This window comes from Peromyscus maniculatus, chromosome 1 (genome assembly GCF_049852395.1).
Source record: "Peromyscus maniculatus bairdii isolate BWxNUB_F1_BW_parent chromosome 1, HU_Pman_BW_mat_3.1, whole genome shotgun sequence".
Taxonomy (NCBI): domain Eukaryota; kingdom Metazoa; phylum Chordata; class Mammalia; order Rodentia; family Cricetidae; genus Peromyscus; species Peromyscus maniculatus.
Window position 1 is genome coordinate 38,245,310 of NC_134852.1, and position 10,502 is coordinate 38,255,811.

Here is a 10,502-nt window from a genome sequence, read left to right on the forward strand (position 1 = left end):
AGAGTTACAGGGACACAGGTTTTTAATTGGGAGCTGGGGACACACACTCAGGTCCTTCTCACTGCACAGCAATCATGTTACTCACTGAAGCATCTCACCAGCTACAACCACCTTATTTTCTTTGAGACATGCTCACTGAACTTAGAGGACACTATTTTGGCTAGACTGGCTGGTAGACCTAGAAATTGACTATTGTCTTCCCATTCCCATCCCTTAGTACGGGGGCAACAAACTTTTAAATACAAACTTCACACACTACTGTCTTCACTTTTCTTTTTGATACTACGTTGTCAATCCTTCAGCATCCATCTGCACTATAATAAACTTTGCACCACAAGGATTCTGAAAAGCTTCTCCATAAGTTGCCAATATTGGGCTGAAAAGATGGCTTAGCGGTTAAGAGCACTTGCTGCTCTTGCAGAAGACCCAAGTTTGGTTCCCAGCACCCACATGACCACTCACAGCCATCTGTAACTCCAGTTCCAGAGGATTTAACACTCTTTTATGGCTCTGCAAGCACCAGGCCCACACATGGTACACAGGCATACATGCAGGCAAAGCACTCATACATATAAAATAAACATAAATACATCTTTAGAATAAATTTTATTTCTCCACTATATCTCCATAACCTCAATATAAAAATGGTCAGTTACTCCTAACTCTGAGCATTTACACATATCCTCTAACTCAGTGGCTCTCACTGTGGGTCATGACACCTTTTGGGGGCTTGAATGACCCTTTCACGGGGGTCACATATCAGATATTTACATTATGATTCATAACAGTAGCAAAATCACAGTTACAAAGTAGCAACATAAACAATTTTATGGTTGGGGGTCACCACAACATAAAGAACTGTATTAAAGGGTCCCAACATTAGGAAGGTTGAGAACCACTGCTCTAAATTAACTAAGTTTACTTGGTCTCGTCCTTTATTCCAATTCAAAATTACTTTATGAATAACCAGTCCATGTGCCCTCAAAATCAACTCCATGTCATCTCCCATTAGGGTGAGGCTACTTCATGTGAGTCCCAAGGGCAGTTACTCTCTACACACTCGGGTGACAGCTGCATTCCAAGCAGCTTTCCCTCAACCACACAGGACAAAGGCACTAAGGCTGCTTTCCTGATTCCCATGCTGTCACACCACACCATCCATTACAACCTGTTTCCTTCCACTTACTTTAGCAGACACTGAAAAATCTCCTAAAATAGGGAAAGTGGTCTCTTTTGCTTATCTTTGGAAATTCAGTACACATAATTCTTTATTAGCTCAAACTGCTGTCCACGGGGCAATCTAATCAACAGATTATATGCAATGGGGGAGAGCAGCAGAGGAGACATTAACAGAGACCTAGCTACACCTGGCTCAGAGCACAAGTAAAAAAATACTTGGAGAGATTTGCAAATTGGAAATATATGGCCACCAGAAGAGCTGGTGAATTCTACATCATACAAAATAACTGAATATTTGCATCAACTCTATCAGGAAGAAGAGAAAGAAAATAGAATGTTTGCTCTAAAAAAAAACCTGTTGATAGAATGTTAAACTGAATTCCTAAGTGAAATCCAAAAATCTCATTAGGAACAAAGAGTCTAAGGAAATAGGGAATTAGTTTGTACTGATCTTAGCAGAATTAAGAAATAGTCATGTACATCGTATACTGGAAAATAAAAATGAGCAGGAACTGTGATGTAATAAACTCAAGGACAAGAGCCAAGAAACTACAGCTTCTCATAGGAAAGCACTTTCTAACTTGGATGATGATGACTCTAGTTTCTCATGTCTCAAAAATGCGGAAGGGGCCATCCACAGGACCAGTCCTCCAAATAGCTAGACATGGCAGCAGGTTTACCACACAGAGAGTGCAGAGGCTAACACAGAAATCACCACAATTCAAATGTGGAGCCTGTCCTGGTTTCATTTTGACTGCTGTGATAAAATACCCTGACATGAAGCAATTTAGGGGGAAAGGACTTATTTTATCTTGCATTCTAGGTTATAGTCCATCATTTCCGGGAATTCAAGGTGGTGGGATGCAATTGGTCGCATCACAGGCACGTGAACAGAAGAGAAAGGCTGACTACATGCACATCTATTGCTCAGCTCACTGTCTGTACTCCTACACTGGATGACCCAGCTACAGGGAACGGTGCTGCCCACAGAGCTGGGTCTTCCCACATCGATGAATGGAATTCCCCAGAGACACGCCCACAGGCCAATCGAATGTAGACAATTCCTCATCAAGACTCCTTCCAGGTGGTTCTGCATTGTATCGACGACAACGCAAACCACAGGAGGACTAAGAGGCAGCTCCTGTAAGAAAGTCGGACTGGGCCCACAAGATGGCTCACGGGGTAAAGGTGCTTGCCGTCAAGCCCGATGATCGGAGTTTGGTCGTCCTCAGACCTCCACAGGGGTGAGTGGATGTGCACACCCAGGAACATAAATATATACACAAATGTAGTAAGAAATGACTACAGGAGAACATGTGAAACAGGAATATGGTGGTGCTCACTTAGGAGGACACAAAAGAAGAGCCAGGATGAAAAAGGACACCAATGAAGGGATAAATAAATGGGGTGAAAGAATTAGAAAACCACAAAATGACAAAACATACAAAAAGTAATATATACATAGAAAATCTGGTTACAGAACAGATACAATGAGATGCTCTAAATAGTTATGAAAAGATATCACAGGAGGGCCTGGAGAGATGGCTCAGTGGTTAAGAGTGTCTGCTGCTCTTCCAGAGGCCCTGAGTTCAGTTCCCAGCACCCACATGGGTGCTCATAACCACCTGTAACTCTAGTACTCTTCAGGCCTCTTCTAGTGCGCGCGCGCATACACACACACACACACACACACACACACACACACACACACACACACAATCTAAAAAACAAAAACAAGGAAACATTTTTTTTACTCATTGCACAAGCAATACATCACACTGATGTCAACTGTTGACAGTTAAGATGCACAAACAGAAATCCATGTGTGATTTCTTCATGTTTCATGACATGCAAACATAGACTATGAATTTGTACAGACCATTAAGCAAATATCCAGTAACCACCTTTCTGTCCCTATTAAAGACTCCTAACAAAATGTAGTACAGTGTTTACTATGAAAACTGGGAGTAAAGGGCAATCTGGGTGCCCACTCCTGAGGGGATAAGTAGGTCAGCTGGCTGATTACACCTCTCAACTATCTGCCTCCACCTGACAATAGTCACTCACCTTGACACTGACACCTCTGATGTGGGAAATGAACTTCCTTCACCTTGAAGATGGCCTCTGGCCTGGGATACCCTGTGAATTGGAAGGATACTGGATTTGTTACATCTTCTTAGAGGGTAGCCAGTGAACTCTGTACCGGCTAACTGCCCAAGTCAACAGTAAGTACTGCATGCAAAGGAACACATAAAAGGTGCCCAACGGGAGTGAAGCCAGAGCCAAACAACAGAAATTAGGACAGATTTCTGATATTCCACCAAGTTTTGCAAAGAGAAAAATATGAGGCTCATCCTGGACCCCCGGCCAGCTGTGCTCACCCACTGCCAAGAGGTGGCTGTAGATCTCGAGCATCACGTCCTGGTACAGGCGTCTCTGGGCAGGGTCCAGCTGCTGCCACTCCTCCTGGCTGAAGTTCACGGTCACATCCTCAAAGGACACCAATCTCTGTAATAACAGAAAGATACAATAAGTAACCATGTGTTTTTAGTAATTCCTCGCCCCCCAGGAAGTTCCATTTAAACTTTCCACAAAAATCCTGATTTCACATTTTACATTCAGGCATGAAGACAGTATCTAGAAATACCCTGCCATGTGACGTCTCACTCACTCCCACCCTCATGAAGGACAGAATTTCTCTACCAAATTTAAGTGGGATGACAGCTACTAAGCCACACTATGCTTGCCCACAGTTGTGTGTGGTTCCTGCAGTTCAGCACTCCAGTATGAGCTTCCACTCTTGGAAAAACTCAGACAAAGACTCAACACGGGCTAACGAGGAACAGTTTACAAATCGACACCAAGAAAATGTTGGGAGGGAAATTAAGGAATGGCTGTCACGATCTGCAGAGCACAGAGGTTGCGCTGTAAATGAGGTCTTGAAACAGGATAGAAGACCATTTTCCAAGAAGGAATGGAGGAAAAGTGGAGAGGCAGGAAAATCACAGTGAATCTGGGGAGCACCAGGGGGCTCTGGGCGAGGTTCAGAAGTAATAGAAACCCACCAGCGAGACACAACTGGGTGGGGGATGATTTGGAGGCACAGCTTTCACAAACCATCTTCCATGCTAGAGATCAGTAACACAACTGCCCAAACCGCTCCTGCCTCTGGAGGCCACTCCTCATCTGCGATCCCATAACGAGGCCAAAATAACCTCTGGTTCACCGAGCTAGACTTGGGTGCGCCCACTCCTTTGTCCTGCCAGTCCTCTCCAGACAGAGAGGTTGAATAGAAACAGGGCTCCCGAGGATGTCATACAGACGGGCAGTTAAACCTAAACCCAAGAAGCAGCACAATGTACATGTCACAAGAAGATGAGGAAATGCTGAGGTTTCAGTCCTTAGCTGGAGCATCAAGGTTGCCTCAGGAACACAGCTTACAATCTGGAACTTCCAATGTCTACACTCTGGTTCTGGGGCACGTCTCCTCACCTCACATGACCCCTCCTGCTCCTCCACTTCCAGTCTCTGGGGCTTCTGGCAGAAATTCATGTCGGTCAACATGTCCTCTGTGGTGTCTACTCTTGGTCTTGGCTTTCCTCAGGATTCGGGTGAGCATGTGGAGCCGCTGAGTAGAGCTGACAAGCAGAACTCAGCTTGGTTGTCCTAGAAAATCAGCAGCATGGATGACTTGGCCTGACTCGGGGATCTACAAAGACACAGAAAGTCCTGGAAAGTCAGTGACTGTGGGACACTCACCCAACATTTGCATGTGAAGTTTTAGCCCTACCTGACAGGCATCACAAACATTACGGAGCAGTGGACAAGGTTAAGAAAATACCAACTCTTTTTTTTTCCTCTTTTTTTTTTTTTGAACAAGGTTTCTCTATGTAGCTCTGGCTGTCCAAGAACTCACTCTGTAGACCAAGATGGCCTTGAACTCAGAGATCAGCCTGCCTCTGCCTCCTGAGTACTGGGATTAAAGGTGTGTGCCACCATGCCTGGCTCAAATCTTTTATGAAGATCCAGAAAACAAACAAAAAGATCACAGTTTTGAACAAAGGGTTATAAAGAATTCACTGCAGATTTCCCACCCTTTAACTGTGAGAAGAGAGGATATTAAGCAACGTGAAGTTTCTAAAGGAAGATGCAGGTGTTCACAGGCATTGGGGATCAAGTCCTTCCACCTGTCTGCAGTGAAGGAAATACAAATAAAAGAATACTCTTTCTGTTTAGTGGCTTTCTATCCTACTTCAGACTTCTCACAGTTAAGCCGCTGTGCTCTACGGAGAATAACAGCTGTTCCTTTATTGTCCTGCCTCACATTTTGTGTATATTGGTAAAAATGCTCCTTTTCAGCCCATACCGAGTCTTTCCCTTTGCTGTTTTACATGGCTGATCCAAGTTGACTCCCAGCAGCACCCATGTCGGTGGCTCACAACCACCTGTCACTCAAGCTCCACGAGGATCTGAAGCCTTGGGCCTCCACGTGCACCTGCACTTATCACACAATCACGATTAAAAGTTGAAAGAAATTTGACTAAAAGTCAGCAAGTGTCAACTCAATTTTATTCAATTTTCACGCAATACTCTGAACTGTATGTCACAAGCATTAGTGTACCTGGTTTTTTAAGAGGCGAATGAGGCTGTGTGCAGCGTTCCATAATTGGACCCAAGGTCACTAAGTACAAGTGCAGGGGATGGACCTCTCTCCTGCCTCACACCATTCCTGTTGTCAGATTAGAAAGACAACTATGGTGACATGGGAAGGAAGGCATGGGAGGGGAAAACAGACCTCGTGCTTTGTGCTGTGGAAGATGGAAAACTTCAGGTGCTACTGAAGCCCAAATGTGTTTTCAAAAGGCATCCAGGCAAAGACAGCACATTCAGTTTCGCTTACTGAGGGCCAGAGAACACATTCCTAAGAAAGTAAATCCGATGGTTTGTCTTCAAAATCAAAGCACCCTGAATCAGCTTAGCTCCAGCTACAGATGGACAAAAGCCATCAGACTGACTCCTGCTAGTGTCTGCTACCTACTCCCCTCCCCCCAAAAAATCCTTAAATAGTCAGAGTAGAAAATGACTAACAGCCAAGTTCTCCTAACAGCGACCTGCATTCATGACAAGGTCATACACCTAATAGCTTTAAAATAATCAAGAAGTGAAATGTAGAAATGAAACCACGGGAAGTTTTTGTGGAGAAACGGCAGAATAAAAGTAGCAGTGGCATGAGTTGGCTGTTTGAAACCTGGAGCTTATGCAGGGACGCTTGGCTCAGTCTGGGAGGAGGGGACTGGACCTGCCTGGACTGAGTCTACCAGGTTGATCGCAGTCCTGGGGGGGGGGGGGGGAGGATTTGCCCTGGAGGAGGTGGGAATGGGGGGTGGGCTGGGGGTAAGGGGAGAGGGTGGGATGGGGGAGGGGGGAGAATAGGGGAACCCGTGGCTGATATGTAGAACTGAATGGTATTGTAAAATAAAATAAAATAAAATAAAATAAAATAAAATAAAATAAAATAAAATAAAATAAAAAAGAAAAAAAAAGTCGCAGTGGGAGGGATAAGATTTCATACAACTGTGTCCTCCTGATTATTTAGTCAATCAGGTAAAAGAAACTTTAATTTTCTGGGACCTTCAATTTATACGACACACTCCTGTAACCCAGAACTCAGGAAGCAGGAGCAGGAGGATCACTGCCAAGTTTGAGGCTGGCCTGGTCTACTTAAGTAGATCTTCACTCTGGCTTAGACTTCTGCTTGGCTGTCTCTATCCAACCTACACTATCCCAGGAACCCGCCTGACTCCATTTTGAAGGCAAGAACCATTATGCTGTATTGTTAAACCCAAGTTTCTGTTTCCCGGAACCTGACCTGCCCCAACTCATGACTTTGACTTGTTTTTGGGAACACTCAGCCCCATAACCCTCCCTGATCACAGGCTGACCACACGGTGATGGCTAATGTTTTTTTGAGATTATTCTGTAATTCCTTACTGTTCCATTGTCTTAGGTAACCCTGCTTTGCAAGCCTGGCCGTGGTGGTGGCATGCCTTTAACCCCAGCACTCAGAAGGCAGATTTCTGTGAATTCATTTCTGTGAATTTGAGGCCAGCCTGGCTTACAGAACGAGTTCCAGGATAGCCAGGAAACAGCTACATGGAAAAACCCTGTCTTGAAAAACCAAAAATCTACATGGAAAAACCCTGTCTTGAAAAAACAAAAATAAATAAATAATAAAATAAATCTGCTTTGCAACTACTCACAATTTTACTCCTTAAAAGGGCCCTAAGAAAAGGACTCAGGGCTACTCTCTTTAACCCTACTTAGGAGGCAGTCGCTGGTCAGTTCTTGGGTACACCCCAATAAAAATCAAGCTTGCTTCAAATTTGACTCAAAATTTTGGAAGTGGTCTTACTATCTCCTGGTAGGATTAATACATCCCTCTTCAAGGCACAAAGATGCAGTCATCTTCAATTCCAGAAACTGTAAAGCCTCCGAGAACAGACTGCTCCCAGAGGAGGACAATTAGGCATGCGTTTGAGGCTTCACTGTACAGCAGAAATAAACACCAAGGAGGAAACAGATTGGTCTCTTTGGGCCGAGGACAAGGAACAGATTAACAATGTAAGGAATATTCTGCAGGACAGGGCTCAAAAAAAGACAGGCAGGACCACACACACCACGCCCAGGACTTCTTAAATCATCTATGTACACAGGTCAAAACAAAAAAGGATGTTGCCTATGTAGCCCTCCTGCTACACTAAGCAGCCTCCACTTTCAGGGATCCCGCCGGTACTACCTCCAAAGGGTAGTCAGGGGCCTCCAAAGGGTAGTCAGGGACCTCCAAAGGGTAGTCAGGGACCTCCAAAGGGTAGTCAGGGGCCTCCAAAGGGTAGTCAGGGGCCTCCAAAGGGTAGTCAGCAGCCTCCAAAGGGTAGTCAGGAACCTCCAAAGGGTAGTCAGGGGCCTCCAAAGGGTAGTCAGGAGCCACCACATCCTGACCAGCAATCCCAAACCTCTGTGTCACTACAACAGACTGCGGTCACTGGGTTCTTTACCTCTTCTGCCTGATGTGGCTAATTGAAGAACCTTCCCCTTCTCTCTCTGCTTTCCACCATGACTAACTAGTCTTTTCAATAGGGCTTCCCGACCACGGTCAATCTGTTGAGGCAGGAGGAGGCCAAGCACTTACCCTAACACCTGTTTACAGCACCATGCTGCTCAACAGCTGATCACAGAGCCTTGCCACGTCCATAGAGTCCTAAAGCCAGGCCAGCACGGAGCAACCTACACACTTTCAAGGACCCCAATACCCAAAACTGGCCACAGGAATTGTAAGTTTTAATTTTTTTCTTTCTCAGCACCAGCTCCCTGGGGAGCCGGTTAGGGAAATGGGCCGAAGCCATGGTCCCCAGCACCTGCACAAAGGCTCCTCTCCTAGCTCTGCTCCCTGGAGCCCACTGCTACGAGCTCGCACAGACTGTACCATCCCTTTTATCAATTCTTGACACTCCTTAGGCGTGGGCAGACCGAGAATACTGCAGCCTGGGTGTAAGTCAAAACAGTCTATAAACTCATTTTCTATTTTCATCTAATTTTTCTCCTCTCACAGACGGACTCAAGCCAGTCACGGGCTATGCAAACACTCCCAGTACAGAAAGCGGCGCGGACACACACCAGCCCCTCAGACACACACCAGCCCCAAGCTCACAACAGCAGGCTCCATCGCCGCCCTCAGCAACCCTGCTCTCCAGACTCCTACAGGACGCCCAGCCCAGCTCAACCCTGGCATGCCCCAGCAGCCTTCTCAGCCGCCACTCAGCACAAACCAGCGCTCAGCAGCACAGCATCCTTCCTGCGCCGCCGCCACTCACCTCACACTGCACGGCAGAGAACTCTGCACACGGCACTCCGGGGCCGCGACTTCCGCCCACGGACCCTCAGGATTCCCCAGGTTCCGAATCCAAACTCCCACGGCGTCCTGGTAACGATAACAACAACTAACCACGTGAAGATCTAAGCGGAAATGGATACTCTAGGACACTTCTGGTCACACCTCAGCCTCCCCCCCACCCCCCCGCCCCGCCCGGGCGGAAGTCGGTATTGCGCGTTGCCACTACTGCTTGCAAAGTTACAAAGTAGTGTTGCGCATGCCCACCACCCGTGGGAGGTTATGTTTTGCCAATAGTTATAATGGTGTACATTCTGGTTCTCTTTCTCCCCCCCCCGCCCCCCCCCAGACGTTGTCATGGCCATGTCCATATTCCAATTATGCGAAAGTCACCATCAGAATACACATTTCCGAACATCCTTGAGTCATGTGGAATGTCACAGACTTTAAAAGTCTGAATCTGTCACACATAGTCAGGAGATTTATTTTCTACGTGGGTGGGTATACACGTATCTAAGAGACAGTGATATTGCATATTCCTAAAATTTCTTTGTATTTTCACACGAACTTGAGGCTTGCTTTCTTTTTCTTCTGATTTTCTAAAATTTGAAAAGTTGGAAGGGTTATTGGGAAACAGGAAGTGAATCAATGGGGAACACTGAAGTCTGAAATAATGAACCTTGTACACTATCCTGGGAACATGTCATGGCTCCCTGAGGAAAAACATCTATCCTCACTTAGAAGTGTAACTACAAAACAAACAGTGCCGAATAGAAACAATGCAGAGCAGGCTGGTGAGGAGCAAATTGCGGAGACGCCAGTCAAATAGCGAAAATAACCAGAACAGTAGAATGAACGTCCATATTCCTAATGAGAACTCTAGAGGGGGCCTCCTGCAGAACAGGGGCTCCCTCTCAGACCCTGGACTAGGCACAAACCACAACCAAACACCCGTTTTCACCGAGAGATTCTTTATTAAGCAGGGAAGAAAAGTTAAAGCGGCTGCTTTCTGACTCAGGCAGAAAAACAGCAGCAAATGACTTTCCAGGTGCAATTTTAAGAGGAGAAGAGAGGGGAGGGAGGTCTGTGTTAGATGGATATGATGCAGTAGCAGAGGAGATAGAGACGGGAGAAGGGGAAAGGAACAGGGAAAGAGGGCAGGGTATTTGTCTAGTGGGAGAGGGAGGCATGACCACGACAAAGGACGGCCTCTGGATAGAGAGGAGACAGAGGTAAAGGGGGAAGCCCGGTGTTAGGACGAAGTGTGTAATTTTAATCGGCTAATTTGGTTAGGTGAACCAAAGGGGGCTTCTGATTGCTGGGCTTTCAGTTCTTTGATAGCTGGACCCTGGTAGTCCGCCTTGGAAGGAGGGATTGGCCAGATAAGGGAACAGTCCTTGCTAGCTACCTTTAGGAATGAATCTGATGGTTTTTG

The 10,502-nt window shown here is 46.0% G+C and overlaps 1 protein-coding gene across 8 annotated transcripts in view; it reads right to left on the reverse strand.

The window, feature by feature from the left end:
* LOC102918495 (zinc finger protein 175) overlaps positions 1 to 9,461 on the reverse strand; it is a 36,264-nt gene extending 26,803 nt beyond the window's left edge. For 5 of the 8 annotated variants that reach the window (XR_013052829.1, XR_013052826.1, XR_006070536.2 and 2 more), the window contains exons 1-4: positions 9,051 to 9,255; positions 4,672 to 4,888; positions 3,561 to 3,687; positions 3,247 to 3,318 (exon numbers count right to left, since the gene is read on the reverse strand). Coding sequence is in view for 5 of the 8 variants with exons in the window: in XM_076576703.1 (XP_076432818.1) it covers positions 3,247 to 3,318; positions 3,561 to 3,687; positions 4,672 to 4,743 (271 nt within the window). In the remaining 3 variants the exon portion in view is untranslated. Of the gene's footprint in view, positions 1 to 3,246; positions 3,319 to 3,560; positions 3,688 to 4,671; positions 4,889 to 5,800; positions 6,501 to 8,368 lie in introns of those variants that run through there. The other 3 variants (XM_006986160.4, XM_076576695.1, XM_076576700.1) reach the window with 3 other exon arrangements.
* Between the last annotated feature and the right edge of the window lie 1,041 nt (positions 9,462 to 10,502).